Below are 22,164 nucleotides of genomic sequence, written 5' to 3' on the forward strand. Positions count from 1 at the left end.
AGGCATCAAATGTAACTAAGCTATTTTATGGATGGTAACTGTAATATTATTACCGAAATCTTATTAGTAATTAGTTATACTACTACACCGCGTTCCAAATTATTATGCAAATGATATCTTTCTCTGGTTTTCATAATTAGTCAATGCAAATGACAGTCAGTATAATTTTTAAGTCATCAACCATTAGGGTATAATTCGAATTTTATTGAACAAACCTCCTAATGATAACAGTATTTATTTCAAAAATAAAAAACTGAAAATGCACTGTTCCACATTATTATGCACAACAGAGTTAAAACATTGTATAGGTTGTAAAGAACTGAAAATGGGCATTTGCTGAATTTGCAGCATTAGGTGGTCATATTTACTGAAATCTAAATCTATTTCAATCAAAAACATCCTAACTGGGCAAGTTACATCTTATTTTTATCTTACATCTTAAGTTACATCTTATATTTGTGAGTTTTTGGAGAGTTTCTGATTGAATTTGTTTGCAGGATGCCAGAATAGCCTCCCAGAGCTGCTGTTTTGATGTGAACTGCCTCCCACCCTCATAGATCTTTTGCTTGAGGATGCTCCAAAGGTTCTCAATCTGGTTGAGGTCAGGGGAGGATGGTGGCCACACAATGAGTTTCTCATCTTTTATGCAGATAGCAGCCAATGACACAGAGGTATTATTTGCAGCATGAGATGGTGCATTGTCATGCATGAAGATGATTTTGCTACGGAAGGCACAGTTCTTCTTTTTGTACCATGAAAGAAAGTGGTCAGTCAAAAACTCGACATACTTTGCCGAGGTCATTTTAATACCTTTAGGGATCCTAAAGGGGCCAACCAGCTCTCTCCCTATGATTCCGGCCAAAAACGCCACTTCCTTGTTGTGGTCGCAGCCTTGTTGGGACATGTTCCATCCACTACTCCATCTATCTGGACCATCCAAAGATGCACAACACTCATCAGTAAACAAGACTGTTTGAAAATGAGTCTTCATGTATGTCTGGGCCCACTGCAACCGTTTCTGCTTGTGAGCATTAGTTAGGAGTGGCCGAATAGTAGGTTTATGCTCAACTGCAAGCCTCTGGAGGATCCTACACCTTGATGTTCGCGGGACTCAAGAGGCACCAGCAGCTTCAAAAACCTGTTTGCTACTTTGTAATGGCATTTTAGTAGCTGCTCTCTTAATCTGATGAATTTGTCTGGCAGAAACCTTCCTCATTCTGCCTTTACCTGCACGAACCTGTCTGTGCTCTGAATCAGCCTCAAATCTCTTCACAGTACAATGATCACGCTTACGTTTTCGTGAAATATCTAATGTTTTCATACCTTGTCCAAAGCATTGCACTATTTGGCGCTTTTCGGCAGCAGAGAGACCTTTTTCTTTCCCATATTGCTTGAAACCTGTGGCCTGCTTAATAATGTGGAACATCCTTCTTAAGTACTTTTCCTTTAATTGGGCTCATTTGGCAAACTATTTATCACAAGTGTCTGAGATGCATTTCAGTGATCCAAAGAGCCATGAGACACAATACCATCCATGAGTTTAATTGAAAAACAAAAAACTGTGTGTTTATGACACTTACATCCAATTTGCATAATAATTTGGAACGCGGTGTAGTTACTGCAAAAAGTAATTTTTGTATAACCACAGTTTTACTACAAATACCATGGTTTTACTTTGGTTAGTGTAGCAAAACCATGGTTAAATTGTGGATACCATGTTTTTTTGTTTTTGTTTTTAGTAAAACCATGGTTAATTTTCATTAGGGTATCTACAGTGCCTTGCAAATGTATTCATACCCCTTCATTTTTTTCACATTTTGTTTTGTTGCAGCATTATGTTAAACTGCTTTAAATTGTTTTTTTCCCCGACATCAGTTTAGACTCCATACACCATAATAATGACAAAGCAAACACCAGATTTGCTAATTTTACAAATTTATTAAAAATAAAACACTGAAATAAGTACATTGCATAAGTATTCATACCCTTAACTCAGTACATAGTTGAAGCACCTTTACAGCCTCAAGTCTTTTTGGGTATGATGTGACAAGCTTTGCACATCTGCATTTGGCAATTATCTGCCATTCTTTGCCTCACTTTTCACCTCTCAGGCTCTGTCAGCTTGGATGGGGGCTGGCAGACATTTTCTAGAGTCCTAGTTGTTCCAGTCGTCTTCCATTATGGATAATGCTTCTGTGAACCTTCAATGCAGCAGATTTTTTCCTGAACTCTTCCCTAGATCATTGCCTTAACGCAAGTCTGTCACTGAGCTCTACAGGCAGTTATCTTGACCTCAGGACTTGGTTTTTCCTCTGATATGCATTTTCAGCTGTTAGATCTTTTCTGAGAGGTGTGTGCCTTTCTAAATCATACTCATTCAAATGAATTTGCCACAGTTTAACTCCACTCAAAGTGTAGTAACATCTAGAAGCAATATGAATGCTCCTGAGCTAATTTTGAGTGTCCCAGAAAAGGGTATGAATACTTATGCAACGGGATCTTTTCAGTTTTTTTATTTTTAATAAATTTGCACAAATGTTAAAAACCAATTTTTTGCTTTGCCATTATGGAGTAGGGAGTGTAGATTGATGTGGGGAAAAAAGTAATTTAAAGTAGATTAACAAGGCAGCAACATAACAAAATGTGAAAAAATGAAGGGGTATGAATAATTTTGCAAGGCACTGTATTTTCATGCTACTAGTACTGATTTTTTAGATACTAGTATCTTTTCCATTAAGTACTAGTATTCATTCATTAGCTGCTAGTGCTTATTCTTTAGGTACTAGTACCTTTTTAAAAGATACTAAGATACTAGTACCTATTAAATAGATACCAGTACTTATTCATTAGATACTAGTACTTATATCAATTGTGGGGAGTAACTATTCTGCTGTGATACACTATTATGATATACCATGGCTTGTTGGACATAGAAACCTTAACTAAATATTTTTTTACTAACACTAACAGAGAACTACAATGCAAAAACTGTAATTCCTTTTGGCAAAGCAAGCAACAAAGGGCTCTTTTTTGCCTCTGTATGATTGTTGCTGTGTATAGTTGTAGTACAATTCATATCTACCCATTTGTTGGCATTACTATGACAGACTGTACAGCATTCGTTTGCATGTATTAACATGCATGAATCAATTTGAATATGCTGAAATTCAGTCGTTTTTAAAAGCACAGTTGTGTTTAATGTTGTAGTGCTACTAATAACCTAGACATGTACCACCTGTTGCCTAATAGAAAAGTTCCCTGGAATGTGGATGTTTCACAACATAAATGCCAGCAGGATCTTACCACACACTCACAGGCAGCTATAGAAAGTCAAGAGTGGTGTCCAATAATTCAAAAGAAGCACTAGCTCCTGAAACACCTGTTCTGTGTAATTCTGACACACCCATTGTGTTTATCTAAGACGATCGCTGTCGCATACAGGCATTTACTTACGCAAGGAAAAGGGTTCAAGGGGGTATTCATCTAAAGCATAGTTTCCCTATTGCCATTTTTATTGTTAAATAATGTAGTCTGCATTTATGTATTGACCATAAAGACGAAATTGTTTTCATAAACAAATAGCCATTAACTTATAGTCTATTTTGTGCTATACAATCTCAAACACTGCATGATTCAGAGTTGCAAAATGTCAAGAACAGGGAGGGGAGATACAGGACAGCTTGTTCAAACTTCTGAACTCTCAAAGTGAAGAGAGTGGAGGAGTGACTTTGTTTGGAAAGGTTATGTACACACACTGCTGTAAGACAAAGACACTGATGCAGCTGAGGACTTGGGACCCGTGCTAAAGAATAGTGTTGAATTGAGTTCTGTAGAAATGAGCCCTAAAACCTGGAAACCACTGAGCATTTTTGCACTTAATGCACCTAATGTTTGTTCTGTTGTCCCAAAGTATAAGGTGTGTGGTAAACACAAGCTCAATATATATTATATTTTTTATGCATCTTAGGCAGTTGGGAACTTGCGTGACAATTTGGTGGATGCGCGGCCATATTGGTGATACTCAGATGTAAACAACAGCATTGATTGCACGATTAATGTACTAAGGAATCTGTTGTTCTGCTAATTTACGCTGTCTTAACCACCGGAAAAATGTGGATGCTGCTAAATCATACTGAGAAGGACTTAGTAAGCAGGAAAGGGTGCAAATTTTTGACAAACTAAAGTTAATAAGTGGTAAAGATTCATACGAGCAGTATTAATTAAGACTAATAATAGCCTAATATTTCACCTTCCTGACGAGAAATAAAAAGAACAAACACAAATGTTGTCAGGATTCTTACCCTGGAAATCCTGGTTCAGTTTGGCCATAAACACTTTTTGTTCCTCAGACAGTTTTTTGCACTCTTCTCCTTGATTTGTTAAAACTTTTGGCAGTATATAGTACTCCAGATGTTTTTCACGGTCTGACTGATTAGTGGCAATAATTGACCATTTTCAGCAGCAATAATCAGCAAAATATGTTTGATGAGTTTTGTTCAGTTCAGTACTTTCAATTGATACTTAAAAAAAAAAATCATAGTGCAAATATTAAACAAAATGTGTGGCCCTGGAACCAGGGGCGTAGCAGCCAATTTAAAAGTGGGGGGGACAGTATGGTCATGTGACCCAAAGGTGATGTTCATACAGTATAATACATTCTGTTTACAAGAGCAACACGATTTGAAGCTCATGGCAGACGCCCAAGAGATTCGCGCTGTGATTGGCTAAATGTTACTTCACTCAAATCTAAGTAACAAATCAGAGACCGGGGCGGAAATATTGGCGCTAGGTCAAAAAAAGTGCGGGGGACAGAATCACCTGTTTCTAAAAGTGAGGGGGACGTGTCCCCCCCGGTTGCAACGCCCCTGCCTGGAACACAAAACCAGTCGTAAGGGTACATTTTTTAAAACTAAGTTTAAAAAAGCTAAATAAAAAAGCTCTCCATTGATGTATGGTTTTTTAGGATAGGACAATATTTGACCGAAATACAACTATATGAACATCTGGAATCTGAGGGTGCAAAAAAATCTAAATATTGAGAAAATGAAGTTCTCAGCAATGCATATTACTAATTAAAAATTAAGTTTTGATATACCGGTATTTATAGTAGGAAACTTACTAAATATTATGGAACATGATCTTTACTTAATATCCTAATGATTTTTGGCATAAAAGAAAAATCGATAATTTTGACCCATACTATGTATTTTTGGCTATTGCTACAAATATACCCATGCTACTTAAGACTGGTTTTGTAGTCCAGGGTCACATATGACAAAATGTATCAATCACTCGTTTTAATAAAGTAAAACTGTCCAACAGCATCACCCGCAGGTAAAGTTACAGCAGGAGTCCGCGTCTCTTTCGCCTCCCCTGAGCCCATTGAGTTTTAACAGAGTGTGCGGTGAGTTTGCTGGGGGGGTAATTGAGGATGGATAGAGGAAAGTCACATGAGAGGAGGCAATGCCTCTAACGCGATATGATTGGATATGACTGGCTATGATCGGCTGTGATTGGTTCATGCGATAAATCCCACCTCTTGTGTTCCTGCACATTCGTGAATCAGCCTGAATGAACAATATAATGGGAAGACTAAGTAAACACACACACACTTACATGGGCCATTTAACAGAATTGGTTCAAAAACAGTTGAAATGTCTTGAAAAAAATATATATATATTTTTCCGCAAATTTAGTATATATGCAAATTGTATAATATCCAAAGTACACATTTCTAGCAATTGTGCAAAAGTCTCATTGTATTTTCAGAAAGTTTTGGATTATTTGGATTATTTGTCCCTCTCCTTAGGGTTATATCAACCTATTAATATTTTGATTACATCTTCCTTGTAAATATATATTTTTTCTATTTTATTAAAACATTTTTTGGAGGTAAATCAATAACAATTATAATTTTAACAATATTTCAAGTTTGTCATTTTGAATCCAATTTTTCTTTGTAAAAGGTAAAAAGTTGATCGTATGGTTTTCAAACTTAAGGATTCATTAGTTTGAATATACAGTAGATTGAACTAAACACTATCATACACTCTAAAAAAAGTGCTTCAAAAGGTTCTCGACAGCGATGCCATAGAAGAACTATTTTTGGTTCCACAAAGAACCATTCAGTCAAAGGCTTTTTAAAGAACCATCTCTTTCCTACCTTTATATAATCTGAAGAACCTTTTGTGAAACATGTTAAAGGTTCTTTATGGAACCATTTAGACAAAAAAAAAAATCTTCTATGACATTGTGAAGCACCTTTATTTTTAAGAGTGTAACATCAGTATACTTCATTTTTGAAGAAAGAAAAAATCCCATGTCTTGATTGTGTCAGCACATTCTCAGTAGTGACAGTAATGTTTTGGTAGAGACCACATTCCAGAATTTTAACTTGCGTACTAAAACATTACAAAAGCATACTAAAATTAGCTTATTTCCCCCAAATAAAGGATTAGGTGTTCCCTTTTGTCACTTCTGAAACAAGTTACGTGTGACTGTTTCGGTAGTGAACATTTTATAGGAAAACACCTAAAAAATAAAGATGTCACTACCGAAACTTAACCAGATTTTTCGGTCAGGACTGTTTCGTTTTTGACAATTTTAGAGCCTTTTGAAGCTAACTCAAAGATGCTAATGAGCACATGGTTAGCTAGCACAGTGCTAAACAGTTGTCTACATATAAAAAAAACTAAATGTTATGGAGTAACTACCAAAAAAGTGTGCTTAATTATAGAAAAATGTTGGGTAGTGACATTCTTTAAAGTTACAAACAGATTTTTCATAATTTTGAACACATATACCTCAAAATGATGGGGCCTATCTACTCACCATGTAGCCAAGAGAGAGAGGAACACAGCAATATTTTCTGATCATAAATGTAGGGGTGCAGTCTCAGCCAATGGACTAAAAAGTCTTTCGGTAGTGACATAAAAAACTTTTTTTTATAATAAGTTGAATAATTTAGAAAGAAAATATAATTAATTTTTGAACTTCATTTAAAAAAAAATCAATGGAATAAAATGCAAAATTTCAATATTTTCATAAGCTGAAATGTAGGGGTTAGGGTTCGGGATAGACACCACGCAACTGAAAGTACCCACTAAATGATGATTTTATATACTTACTGATATTTTAAATACTATTGTGGGTTTCAACGGATAACAAAAGGATCTTAATAAACATCTTAAGATTTGTTTGGTTGTGTGACAGCAGCTTGAACCTTTTCTAACTTCAAATGGCCTGAAAACCTGATCTGTGGGAACTAGGGTGATGCAAACTTCAGGTTTGGCCTAAAACAGAACACCAAACCTGCAGAACTGTGTTAGTTTATCCTGAGTGGTGCTCAGTGGACACTACAGATTAACTTTCAGGTAGGTTTGAACTCAAGCGATTACTTAAAATGGGAGCACATGAATTAAACCTTTTGCATTGAGGCGTTAACATTTTGTATTCATGACCTACATTAAAGGTCCACTGAAGTGCCTTGAAACTAGGGATGGGCATTTCTGATAATATTTCATTTCGAGTAATCCACAGGTTTGAGAAACGAGTACTCGATTAATCGGGGGTGGAGTTTAAGCAAGGGGTGGGGCGTTTGCGTCACAGTATACTGTAAACATTTAAAAGAAATAACAGCATGAGGTGAAGCTGAAGCGCTTTTTCTACATGACGCATTGTATATAAAATTAATCACATAGCCTAGATACATAAATATGTAAATGGTATTACAAATTGTATTTATCTACACAAAATGCATGTGCGCTTCAACTACGTGCCAATCATAAAGTAGTGGATGCGCTTCTCCGGTTACTTTAAAACAGCGGCAACTGAAGCCCTGCGCGCTAGAGGGCTGCATTGGGATTGGGACCCAACGCAAATCTCGCGGGAGCGGGCGGTTTGAACTTTGCTACGGGCGAGAATGGGCGGCTAAAAAAAAAGACTGCGGGATCGGGAGGTAGCCTAGCGACATGAATACAGAATACCTGTGACATCTGGCTTTGGTTAATAATTGCAAAACTGCTGTTTTCATGTAGTTTATCATTGTTTTTTTTTTTGCAAAGCAGTCTATTTTATGTGCCGTGTGATGGTGCAACGTTTTTGATAAAAACGAAATTATATTCGAATGTATTGTGTGTTTTGTCTTTCTGTGTTCTCATAGGCTAGCTGCTTTCAGACATGCTTTCTGCACATTTACACCAGAACCAATCAAGCCTACGGAATACTTCAATAGCCCAAATCAAAGTACATGAAGTCTAAAGAAACGCGCAGTAGCCTAAGCGTTTTAGATGTCCCCGATAGCCCAGACTACTATTCATCTCCCCTACCAGTGCGTCAGAATACATGCAGGCCAGGGAAAGAAACAAACATGAATCTCTTTAATAATAGCAATACCAATAGCCTACGTTTTTTTTCCTGCTGGACGGGAGAAGACACAAAATCAATGCATCTCTATCATAGTGCGGGAATAAATTCTCAGAGTTTTGCGGGTGCGGGCGGGAGTGGACATACATATTGCGGGAGCGGGCGGGAGTGTAACACACACGTAGCGGGAGCGGGCGGTAATGTTCAGAAATTCGGCGGGCGGTAATGGTCAGAAATTCGGTGGGCGCGGGCGGTAATGGTCAGAAATTCGGTGGGCGCGGGCGGTAATGGTCAGAAATTTGGCGGGCGCGGGCGGGAGCGGGCGGTAATGGTCAGAAATTCGGCGGACGGGAGCGGGCGGTAATGGTCTGAAATTTGGCGGGCGCGGGCAGTAATGGTCAGAAATTCGGCGGACGGGAGCGGGCGGTAATGGTCTGAAATTCGGCGAGCGCGAGCGGTAATGGTCAGAAATTCGGCGGGCGCGGGCAGTAATGGTCAGAAATTCGGCGGACGGGAGCGGGCGGTAATGGTCTGAAATTCGGCGGGCGCGGGCGGTAATGGTCAGAAATTCGGCGGGCGCGGGCGGTAATGGTCAGAAATTCGGCGGGCGGTAATGGTCAGAAATTCGGCGGGCGGGAGCGGGCGGTAATGGTCAGAAATTCGGCGGGCGCGGGCAGTAATGGTCAGAAATTCGGCGGGCGGGAGCGGGCGGTAATGGTCAGAAATTCGGCGGGCGCGGGCAGTAATGGTCAGAAATTCGGCGGGCGCGGGCGGTAATGGTCAGAAATTCGGCGGGCGCGGGCGGTAATGGTCAGAAATTCGGCGGGCGGGAGCGGGCGGTAATGGTCAGAAATTCGGCGGGCGGGAGCGGGCGGTAATGGTCTGAAATTCGGCGGGCGCGGGCGGTAATGGTCAGAAATTCGGCGGGCGGGAGCGGGCGGTAATGGTCAGAAATTCGGCGGGCGGGAGCGGGCGGTAATGGTCTGAAATTCGGCGGGCGCGGGCGGTAATGGTCAGAAATTCGGCGGGCGCGGGCGGTAATGATCAGAAATTCGGCGGGCGCGGGCGGTAATGATCAGAAATTCGGCGGGCGCGGGCGGTAATGGTCAGAAATTCGGCGGGCGCGGGCGGTAATGGTCAGAAATTCGGCGGGCGCGGGCGGTAATGATCAGAAATTCGGCGGGCGTGGGCGGGAGCGGGCGGTAATGATCAGAAATTCGGCGGGCGCGGGCGGGAGCGGGCGGTAATGGTCAGAAATTCGGCGGGCGTGGGCAGGAGCGGGCGGTAATGGTCAGAAATTCGGCGGGCGCGGGCGGTAATGGTCAGAAATTCGGCGGGCGCGGGCGGTAATGGTCAGAAATTCGGCGGGCGCGGGCGGTAATGGTCAGAAATTCGGCGGGCGTGGGCGGGAGCGGGCGGTAATGGTCAGAAATTCGGCGGGCGCGGGCGGTAATGGTCAGAAATTCGGCGGGCGCGGGCAGGAGTGGGCGGTAATGGTCAGAAATTCGGCGGGCGTGGGCGGGAGCGGGCGGTAATGGTCGGTAATGGTCAGAAATTCGGCTGGCGCGGGCGGGATGAAGAAAACAGTCCCGCGCAGGGCTCTACTGCGCGCTTTAGAAGCCATTTTCGCTCTGTGCTCCAGTCTTGTCTCTAGACCGTAACTTCTCACAGCCGTAACCAATCAAATATCAGACTACTGTCCAAATACCAGCATAACCACATTAGAAAGTAGTTGAATTTTAAAAATGCATTTTTAGAGCCAATCAATCGTCATTTTCATGCTCGATCATCACTGATGGGTTTAAGTAATCGATTAATCGAGTACTCGTGCACATCCCTACTTGAAACACACAGTGTTATTCTATGTGGTGACGTACTTTTAACTGAAACAAAAACATCACCCATCCCCGCCCACTTCTTTAGAATAGCCAATAGCATTCCATTAATATCTGCTCGGGCCAGAGCCTTTGAGCTTGGTAAAGCCGCATTTGTAAGCTATTGACAGCCACAGACCAATAAATTACCCCATAGATTCAATATGAAACTCTTGCTAAAACAAAATAGTGATCATAATCATGCCGATCGCACATATGAGCGCATATGATCTGCTACGTGTTATTGCGTCTCTGTGTAGGGGGCGGGACGCTACGGACTCTAGAGAGCATTTGATTGGACAGAACGTTTGATGAGAAACTGAAGTGCACGGTGATATCATCAAAACCGTTGATTCATATTGGCGGAAGTGACGAGACTAAGTTTTGAATGCCCATATCTTGTAAACGCGAATTTTGCCGTTGTTTTGAAGCACACTAGCTTATAGATAATCTTAAGGCTAATATATTCATACTAAAAGCCAAAAAACTTTAATTTTGATTTCAGGGGGACTTTAAGAGTCAAATTTAATAGAATCAAGAAAATAAAGAAACAGGAAAAAATTCAAATGTTAATGCAAAGCACATATCCTTTACTTTGAAAGAAGGTAATATACATCCTGGAATTACAGATAATAAAGATACATTATGAGCAAAATAAATTCACAATGAATATCCCCTCTTCTTTCACTGATCCAAAGAGTGGGGCAAACTAGAAAATGGCTACAGTATCAATGAAGGGGAAAGTGGTAGCAAACCTAAAAAGCATATATGTCCAGGCATTCACTGAATACACTGTAAAAAAAAATATGAAAACAGCAAGCAGTAGTCCACATTGCTAAGAACCTCAAAATAACTGAAAGAAAACAGGAGCTTGATTTTCATGGTGTTCCTCTTACTACATAGTTCAACTGCAATGCATACATCATAAATAGATGAAGGGGAGAAACACAAGTGTTAGATAGGTCTACAAGCAAGATGCCACAATTCCAGCATAGCTGAAACAATAAATGACCACTTCTCCAAATTCCAAACTTGGAGCGCGACCAAAAGTAATCCTTTACAAACCTTTAAGATAGTCAGTCTGCAGGCGCCTCTGCAATCACTTCTCATGCCAAACACCTCCAACCAAAGCATGTTAAAACAGTTAGGGCTCTTAAAATGTCCGTGTGGATTAAGTTGTGGGTTTATTTGTTCGTCTGACGGTGAGAAACACTTTATGACGTGAGGCGTGAGTGAAAAAAAAAAAAAAAAAAGGTTAAAGCAAAGAACGGCATGTCTCTTATCTAAGCCTTAGAACCTCTTCAGCTAGGTAGGTCTCGATTAGTCCTTTAAACTCTCCTGAATGACTAAAATGATATCAGTAACATCTAGCTCATCTCGTATAGCTTTAGCTGATGCGGTCCTCTCTCAGGTCTAAACAAGCAGACGTCCCCTGATCCACACGGTAACGGTGCTGATCAATTCAGGCTGGAGAGCACTACATTTACATATTTGACTTTTTTTTTCTTTTCTTAAAAAGGAAGGACACTACAGTAGTTGACAACTGAAAAGTATTAATGTGATGCAAACTTGAAATTTTATAAACCTACAATGAGTTGAAATTTAGTTTTCTTCAAACTGAATACATGTTCTTTGTTGTAGAGCCGCTTTTGCTAGAGGTGTCGTCATGTGACTGGTATCCGATGATGGTTTTGCTTGGGAGACTCAAACGCTCTTTGTATTGTTGCCTAAAGGGAAAGAACAACAGATTTCATCATCACAATGAAGCCATCAGTACACAAACTGCTAGATATCAGCATATTTACATCAAACATCAGCAGAACACACATTTAAAGGAACACTCCACTTTTTTTGGAAATAGGCTCATTCTCCAACTCCCCCTGAGTTAATAAGTTGATTTTTTACCGTTTTGAAATTCATTCAGCCGTTCTCCTGTACTGGCAATATCACTTTTAGCATAGCTTAGCATCGAAATCCTGACCTGAAACGATTCGCGAAACCACACCGAAGTCCCGATCTGAATAATGATTCACAAACCATCATTTCAGATCAGTTTGGATCACGAATCATCGCAACTTAAATAGGAACTTTGCGTATCGCAAAACATTTCAATTCAATCAGGACTTCAAATTGTGTATCACAAATCATTTGATATTAATTATTCAATTCACAAAGCCGTTACGATCTAAATCAAATAATTCACGATACACGTGCCAAAGTCCGGATCTGAATCAAATGATTCACAATATGCAAAGTTTCGATCTAAATTGCGATATGCGATCCGATTACAGCACTTTGAAACTGGGAAATTGGTTTAACTGAAAAGCTCTGTTTCACCCATCACTACATGCTTTATAAAATCATGCGATGTTGAAATTCAAAAATGAATGGTTGTTTTAATTTTATCTGGTTTTTGCTAGTAAATCGCTTCAAATGAATGATCAAAGTCAAAAGTTTGAATCAAATGGAGCGGTTCCAGCATTCCAGATTCGCAAACCCGCACTGAAGTCCCGATCTAAATCAAATGATTAGTAATCCACGCTCTGATGTTCTGATCTGAATGATGATTTGCAAACCATCATTTCAGATCAGAAAATGCATATCGTGAATCACCTGATTTCGATCGGGACTCAAATCGTGTATCGCGAATCATTTGATTTGAATCATTCAATTCACAAAATGATTCACAAACCCATTGTGATACAGGCTCTGAAGTTCTGATCTGAATCAAATGATTCGCAATATGCAAAGTTTCGGTCTAAACTGCGATACACAATCCAATTACCAAGCTTCGAAACAGTGAGTCATTTTGCAACGCAATGGTTTAACTAATTTGGAGTTTCGAAAAGCTGTTTCACCCATCACTATGTGCTTTTTAAAATCATTACAAGCGATGTTGAAATTTAAAATGAATAGCTCTTTTAATTTCATCTGTTTTTTGCTAGTGAATTGCTTGAAATTAATGATCAAAGTCACAAGCTTAAATCAATCGGAGAGGTTCTGGCATAAGTGACTCAATTTACTTAGTTTATCCGTTCCTTTTTAGCTTCTTCAGCCATGTTTACACAACACTGTCAGTACTACTAGCTTAGCTTGATTGTTTTCTGACATTAACTGAAATAAGCAGAAAGTGTATGATGTCTTTTGAATTGCGTGAAAAGATATGTGCTTATTGACAAAATTAAACTCTTATTCAAGCACTTTTTAAGTACCTCTTCAGGGAATATTTCTATTTTCAAGAGTTTTTCAGGCCTTAAATTTCAAAATGTCAAATTCAAGTACTTTAAGCACCTTTTACAAACCCTGATGGTAGTGTATTTCCAATATTAGACCAAGTGGAAACATTTAATCTGTTCTGATTTGTACTTAAATTTTTTTTCAAGAATGCGTTATGTCTTGTTGTGGCAGGTACATAATATGCAGCATACCCTATCGTCATGATAGCATCCCTGTTTTGGCAGTTGCCCGTCCAGATGGCTATTTTATCCCCCTTTGGCCTGACATTGACCACAGCCCCACACACGTCTTCACTGGCCTCATCAAAGGACTCGCCGATTAAACACAACAGCTGCAAACACCACAGAAAGCCAGTATGAAGTTGACAATCACACCCTGAGCCATTCACTAATCCATGTGAAAACGTGAGCAAAAAAGTCTTACTGTCTCCATCCAGTAGCGGTCAAGGTCATTGTGTCGTTGCTGTTTGCTGAGGGTCATTAACCACCTTCCTCCGAGTTTATTCCTGTCATCCTCCCACATGGGTTTAATACCATCCTGAGACATACAAAATAATATGGATATCAGTGTTTTATCAATGTTTTTACATTTTGACCTAAGTGATTTAGGTAAGTGACATTCATCCCACAGAAATTTAGAAATGCATCTCCTTTGCAATAAAATGTTTAGTTAATAGTCAACCACGTGTTTCAGTTTGGCCATATACACACGCTTGCTCATCTTACCTTAAATAAACAGTAGTCACAGCCAAATCCAAGCTTACTGGGCTGCTGTATGTGATTGTATAATCTGAGGAGTGAAAGGAAATGGTGTCAAGTCAAATCTATCATTTGCCACTCAAATTTTTGTTATAAGAAAAAGAAAGCGAGGATCAATATATGACAAGGGAAAAACACTTACGCCCAGAAATCTTCCACTGTGTCAAACTTGGAGATGAGACGCAGATTTTCTGTCCAACTTTTGCTCTTGTCATTTTTGAAATACCAGAGAGCCCATCTGCAGAGACACAAATAAGCACAGTGAGCACAGGTCTCTTTGGGTTACTCATATAATATTCATGCATAAGCTCTCAAACAGATGACTCATACTGTCTTTTTAACCAATGGAAATATTACAGGTACTATTATATAGTATACATTGATCATGTGATTCTCTGAACAAATGGTAAGGAGTTATTCTGCTGCTGAAGCTGCAAGAAGTTCTTTAGATAATCTTGAATCATGTTTGAGAACATGATCTTTAGTTTTCACACAAACTTGTGGAGTTTACAAGTTTGAGTGCTGCTAATATAAAAAAAAACATAATTTTATGCAGCAAGAACATGTTAAACTTATAAAAACTGCCTCGATATCATCGTGGTCACATAAGTGATTTGAGCCATTATACTTTGGCACAGTATCGGTCAAGTGAACCAAAACCAAAAGCACAATATGGCTTATCCCTTCATCGCGTCTGTTATTGCTGCGTGTTTCAAAGTGAATCGCAAACTTCGTTCCATAGTTCAGCTCATGATCCAGTGTTTTCCGTTCTCCGTTCAGAGTGAATGCAGTGAACTAATTTATTGCATGTGCTGTGAGTTTAGCACACGTTTTGGAACGCAACAGCCACCAGTTATGCTTAATTTTCGTGGCAGATGATTACAGCATTTCAATAGATTTGTTGTAAGCCTGTTTTCACTGAAGCTGGAGTTTCCGTCAAAATAAAATCTTAAAAGTACAGCATGAATTGCTGACAGATGGTTTAAATGGGTAACGTTACTGCAGACCAAATTTAAAATATATCTTTCAGGTGAAGAAATTAGGAAAGTAGTATTGTAATTAGGGCTGGGCCGATAAACGATATCATATCGAATCGCGATAAAATGTATGTTAATAACGATGATAGGCTCTAGACATTTTTTGCTCGATATGGATTAATCTAAGAGCCAATCACACAGTAGAAATATGCGACAACAGCCAATCAGCGTACAGCGTGCGTGTGCACGTCAAAGTACAAAGTTCATTTCCTACCGCACTTTGCGAAGCAAACTTAACACCAGGACGATAAAAAAAAGAGAGAGGAAGCAGCGACGAAAGTGAAACTAACTTCGAGTTATTATCCAAAGATGTTGAAATTGACGACAAAAAAGGTAGCACGAATTCCGTTATATAAGTGGTTTGGCTACATGAAAAGTGACTCTTAGCTCAGCTGAGAGTTTGGCGCGATTGTTAAAACTGAAACCGAAAGCAAAAAACGCACGCGCATTCAAAAGCAATTTTAATCCCCCCAATGCACGCAAACTAGGCTACATGACATATCTAGGCTGTTATTAGTATGTAGGCTATGATAGGTTGTGTATGTCTATAGCTCTGTATCATGCTTGAAATATCCGTCTCTATTTGCACTTTGAATATTTAGAGAGTAGCCTACTTAGATTATGGCTGAATTGTCTGCACTTAATACGATTAAGAAAGAACCGTGTCGTATTTTTTTGTTATTTATACTGTAGATTGTTTCAAAATGCAGTGGTTGCCTCTAATTTAAATAGCTCAACCTATAATAGAGAAAATAAACAATTGTGTTAATAATAATAAATAAATAAATAAATAATTGTGTTACAAATTATGTTTTTACAATAATTTTATGTTTACATTTTGTACATTTACTCTCATTTACCATACTCTGTCACAACTTTTATTTTTTTAATTTATTTTAGTAAGTTGTTTTAATTTTTAAGGCCAAATCTGTAATCTGTTTTTGTTAATAAACTATACTTTAAATGTAATTTAATGAACCCTTTCCTTTTTGTGGCTTTAGTCATTGTTGGGATACTATTTTAAAGCTGGCAACATCAACAGCTTATATCGAAATATATATCGTTATCGTTCAATATGGGAAAAAAATTATCGAGATTACATTTTTGCCATATCGCCCAGCCCTAATTGTAATTTATCTACTGTAGTGTAAAGCAAAAATAATATACCTATGAAATATTCATTTTCATTTATTTTACAGTGCAATAGTTTTACAACATATGGCTAATACTCTGATAGGAATAACAATAATATAAAATAGTTATTATTTCTATTATTACATTCTAATTTGCTTCCTAAAACACCAGTGTGAATGTAATTTAGACTGAGACAGTATACAACAACTAAAAAGAGGGTTGAGTCCCCTTCAAAGTTCAGGCACAAGTCACTTCACTGACTTTTTTCTTAGTTAAGAACTTGGGATGGATCTCTTAATTTTGATTTCTCAAAATGCGTTAGATAGAATAATTTAACTTTAAAATGAACAAAATGTGAACAAAATTTTATAATAAAATATAAATAATCAGGATAAATATATCGTGGACTTAAAATTGAGATATTATCGATTCGAGAGATTTTGATATTGTTACATCCCTAATTTTAACTGTTACAAAAGATTTCTATTTAACCTTTCTATTCACTAAAGAATGCTAAAAAACATCTCAGAGTTTCCACAAATAATATTAAGCAGCACAAGCTTTAACATTGATAATAATAATAATAAAAAATGTTTCTAGAGCAGCAAATCAGCATATTAGAATGATTTCTGTAAGATCATGTGACACTGAAGACTGGAGTAATGATGCTGAAAATTCAGCTTTGCCATGAAAAATAAATTACTAGGGATGTAACGGTATTGTAAATACCGTCATACCGCAATAACAAATTTTTTCGATACTACCGTGGTCGGATGACTCGATAAAACAATAGGTCTTCTGAGAAAAGTTTGCTCAGGCGAATGGAGCGAACGGGAGGTAGCGGGAACTACATTTCCCATCAGCCCAGGCGTGGCCATCATCCTTTGCGGTCTGTTGTCGCTAGCTACAGGCTATAAGCAGCAAGGAAAAGAAATGGAAATGGTCGAACCTGCTCCGTCTGCAGTGTGTATGCGTCACGTATTCTTTTCAGCACCCATGTTAACGGATTAGAGCGTTCACACTGCACGCGGTTGCTCTCCGGCAGTACGTCCTAGAAGCGGTGCCTTTGCAGCAGTGCAGCGATCGGCACCGAGTCTATTTTTTGCTGCGCTGTATGCGCTGAATTAATGTTACAGTGCATTGTTCGCTGTAAAAATTAACATGGATTGACACGGAAATGTACCATAAATGCATATAAATTTCACAGTCAACACGTGGCTTTTTGGCTAGGTTTAAAATAAGGTGCAGTTTTAAAGAGGCTAAACTAGGCAACATAATAGATGCACTTGTCCAGGTAGAAAAGTTCTTTAAAGGATTGTTTTTAATAAAGATTTAATGCGAAAGAAAGGCATGAGAGCCTACTGCACTGCAAAAAAATGCTTTTCTTATTAGAATTTTGTCTTGTTTCCAGCCAAAATATCTAAAAATTCTTAAATCAAGAAGGATTTTCTAGACAAGTAAAAATTATTGTCTTGTTTTTAGTAAAAGTTAAGCGAGTTTTTGTTTAAAACAAGCTAAATAATCTGCCAATGGGGTAAGAAAAAAAAATCTTATTTCAAGCAGCAACTAGATTCAGACAACTCATTCAGCTAAACTGATTTGACTGTTTTTTACATGCTTTAATAATTTTTTTGTTACTAAAATTGAAATATTTAAGTTTCTGTTTCAAAGTTTACAGATAGATGGCTAATTTGTATGCCATTGATATGTTCAGTGTTCATGTAAACTGTTTAATAAACACTTCTGGCACTTTTTTCGAGTCTCTTCATTAGTTTTGTTTTTCCTGTAAATGATTCAATAAATACCGTACCGTGCCATTCATACCGAGGTATTACCGTACCGTGAAGTTTTGATACCGTTACATCCCTATAAATTACATTTTAAAATGTAAAGAAAATAAAAGTTATTTAAAATTGTAATAATATTTAATTACTGTTCTTCCTTAATTTTGATCAAATAAATGCAGCCTTGGTGAGCAAAAGAGTCTTCTTTCAAAAACATCTACTGCATAAAAGAACGAAAGTGAATTTTGGCCTTCAACAATGTTTCATTCTATCCAGAAGTATAAAAGAAAAAGGGTAGAGAAACAATGCAGCTCCACTAAACAGAACCTGCTATTGTTATCAGTCATAATAAGAGGTTGATAAAACCAGCAGAGAGAGGAGAGCTGGGGATCTGACAGATGCACCCTGTCACTGATACTGGGGGGTTATCTATACTGTAGCCTTGACCTGTGGTGAACATGAACTTTGAACTTTTTGGTTATCCATCTACAAACTAGAAGAAAAAAGAAATTAAAAATGACTGCCTTGCAATACAAGGTGAAATGTCAATGTTGTACTCTACCGTTTGGTAGACTGAGAGACAGCTTTCATAATGAATGAAGGTCCTCACAGATCTAAATATCACAGGAATAAGCCAGGGGCAGTGAAAAGGCAGAAAGGGCTGGAATGACACAGCTCAACGTGTGAGCTCAGCACTTCCTGCAGCATGCTGGCGGACTGCCACCGCATCGCTCATATGACTTTTGAGCTCAGAATGACACTAAACACTACTGCCACCTAAAATGCGACTCTCTCCATACTATGTCTACTATGTCACGCAAGACTAGATTTAGTAACGTCACATCTTCCTAATATGTCCCAAGTAAATATGTACAAGTACATGCAATTTAAGAAATCTGTTTATAATTACCGTAAAATATTATGAACACTCGAAATTAACTTATCTAGGGCTGTCACGATTTCAAAAATCCTCGATTGCATTTTGCCCATATCGAGTAACCGGAAAAATACCAGAAGTGGCATGTTTCATGGATGAGAATCACCGTTTTCTAAGGCTGCATGACATATTAAACCCATTTAAAAACATAAAAGGATAATTCTATTGTAATTTCAGAAATGCTACAATTCAATTAAATATGCAATGCAGGTTTAATATATGCACTTATTTTTGTCGCAAAGACATGGCCAAATATTAAAGATAAAGTGGACATTTGAAAATATTAAATATTTGATTTAATATAATGCATAATGTACATTAGTACTATTGTTTATATACTTTATTTAAACTAATTATTATTGCTTCATTGCTATAATACATGTATTTTAATAAATGTAAATGCTATTGTTTGCTTAGGTCAATTTTACTACCTCAAACAAATAAATTATAATTATCTGATTACTCGACTTATCGTCAGAAAAACCTTGATCCTTCAGAAATCATTTAATATATGCTCAAGAAACATTTCTTATTAATAAATGTTGAAAACAGTTGTGGAAACTGTGAACTATTCTCTGAAGAACAGTTCAAAAGAACAGCATTTATTTGCAACAGAAAACAAATATTATACATGTCTTTTTTTTCTTTTTTTTATAAATTGTATGCATCCTGGCTAAATAATCATATTGATTTCTTTCCTAATAAACAAAAAAATTAAATAAATCTGACCCCATAACTAGTTTCAGATTGATTCAGAGGCCAAAAATGCACTTTCATTTTTGTGATTTTTAATCAACTTCGCCCATTCAGCATTCAATTAAATTCATTCATACTTACCCACATTAAATAAACACTATATTGGCCATACTACTGCTCTCTAGATATTAGTAAAGATCTCCCTTTAATCTAGGTAAGGTCCCTATGGTCCTCCTTGGACAACATGACCACATCTGCTATATGACCCATAATGCACTAGGACTGAATTAAGTTATCTGTGCTCAGTACAGCATGCTACAGATGTGTTGCATTGGGAACATCAAATAAAAAAAATCACAAAGAAGTGAAATTAATTTACCTGTTTTGCAAAGGGTGTTTGATGTACTGTTCAGGACTTGTCACAGCAGCCGTAGGACTATCAGCACGGCTTTCTTCATTTTCAGTTCCTCGCTGCATAAATGCAAAACAGAAAATTTTATTTCCAGACCTTCTGCCAGGAACTTCAAGTTTTACTTCACAAAAACCAACAGAGCAGAGAAATTTCCCCAACTATTTGACAATTCCTAGAAAGCCCCAGCTTTTTCCATGACGGTGGGAAAACTGATAACAGAAAGTTGAGGGTCATTCCACACATGTATAAAGAAATACCCCGATAATCACCTCAAGTCGTGATCCTCTCAGAAACACAACCTTTAACTGACCTACAGTACATTATGTGCACCTGTCAGCTTGGCTTCACCACTAAAGGTGCTCTTGGACAACCTGAGATCCTTCTTTGGATAAAGAGCAAAGATACTAAATGGAAACAGCTGTTGCGATTGGCTTCTAAACCCCAGGACATCTGATCAGACTGACTGGACCTTCAGGCCTGTTACCAAGACAACTAGCTCGATTACAGCATGTTCCTCATACAATGTTGTACTGAATGAACACTATAGAGTCAGTAAGTCTATTTTCCAGTTCAATTTGGAGTCATACACCCTCTACTGTCGGCTACGGTGTAAGCTTCTCTTAACACATGCTCACTTATTTCAGCGATCAATGACTTTAGTGTTATTTACGCAATCAAACTACATGATAATGCGGTCTTGCACACTAAAACGTCACATTTCATTGAAACAATGAATTATGAAAGGAATTTAGGCAGCCACGACTGAGCACGCTAGCCGATCACTGTTAGCCATGAACACACGTGTCCAGATGTCTGGAGATATGATCTCAGCACGTCGAGACGAGAGAAAACCCGTCACTATTCATGCTAAAAGCGTTATTGAATCATTACACCCAATCGAAATGACCCTTTTGCGGGTGTGAGGACTGATGAATTGTCGTTGTCCGGACCCTCCCTGTCTCTAAAGTCACCAGCAGCAGTGCCGCCCCGAACCCCCACTGAACCCCTAAAGGACACCTCCAGCTTTTTAACAGTGTTGCTGACTGTTTAAACATGTTCCGCAGACACCACAACACACGCCGCTTTACCATTTCTCGTCGCTGGGAAGCCCTAAATGAAAGAAGCCCGATCCCTCTTACCGGCTCCGAAGTCGCCATCTTGCCTGTGAAAATTCTTCTGACCGTTGGACGCTGCTGCGTCACGCACGCGCTCGAGAGTCTACGGAAGCTGGCTGGGCTCAATCGCGCTAAACGCACTGAACGCGGGAGACAGAAACGCTATTTTGAAACACATGTGGGCCATTCTACAGAATTAGTGCAAACCGCTGTCCTACAACCAAAAAACACATTTAATAAGCATTTACGTATTTAATAATATTTAACCCACAACTGTAACTCACAATAATATTTAAAATATTAGTTGGCTTCATCGTTCGGTACTTTTTAATTGGGAGGTGGCTGTCGTCCAGAACCCTAACCTCTAAATTAAAAAATTATATTGTTATTTTTTAAAGTATTTTTTTATTATTATTTTAAAAAATTGATAGAGTTATATTTTATTTGTAAACTCCCTGCTGAAAAAAAAAACAGCATATGCTGGTTAGGTATGTTTTGGTGCTGGGATACTGGTTTTAGCTGGTTTATGCTGGTCTTTTGCTGGTCCTTTGCTGGTTTATGCTGGTCCTTTGCTGGTTTATGCTGGTACTTTGCTGGTTTATGCTGGCTCTTTGCTGGTTTATGCTGGCCCAGCATAAACCAGCAAAGCACCAGCATAAACCAGCAAAGGACCAGCATTAACCAGCAAAGGGCCAGCATTAACCAGCAAAGGACCAGCATTAACTAGCAAAGGACCAGCATAAACCAGTAAAGGACCAGCATAAACCAGCAAAGGACCAGCATAAACCAGCAAAAGACCAGCATTAACTAGCAAAG

General features: G+C 38.4%; 1 protein-coding gene across 1 annotated transcript; it reads right to left on the reverse strand.

Moving 5' to 3' along the window:
• Positions 1–10,807: 10,807 nt before the first annotated feature.
• On the reverse strand, positions 10,808–21,427 carry eif4e1c (eukaryotic translation initiation factor 4E family member 1c). Its single transcript, XM_073835151.1, has 7 exons — positions 21,373–21,427; positions 20,201–20,292; positions 14,376–14,471; positions 14,201–14,264; positions 13,899–14,012; positions 13,667–13,806; positions 10,808–11,965 (listed from the first exon to the last, which is right to left on the reverse strand). Exons 1-7 carry the CDS (start codon positions 21,388–21,390, stop codon positions 11,851–11,853), a joined length of 639 nt encoding a protein of 212 aa, XP_073691252.1. The 5' UTR covers positions 21,391–21,427; the 3' UTR covers positions 10,808–11,850.
• Between the last annotated feature and the right edge of the window lie 737 nt (positions 21,428–22,164).

Source organism: Garra rufa, chromosome 2, assembly GCF_049309525.1.
Source record: "Garra rufa chromosome 2, GarRuf1.0, whole genome shotgun sequence".
NCBI classification, from domain to species: Eukaryota; Metazoa; Chordata; class Actinopteri; order Cypriniformes; family Cyprinidae; genus Garra; species Garra rufa.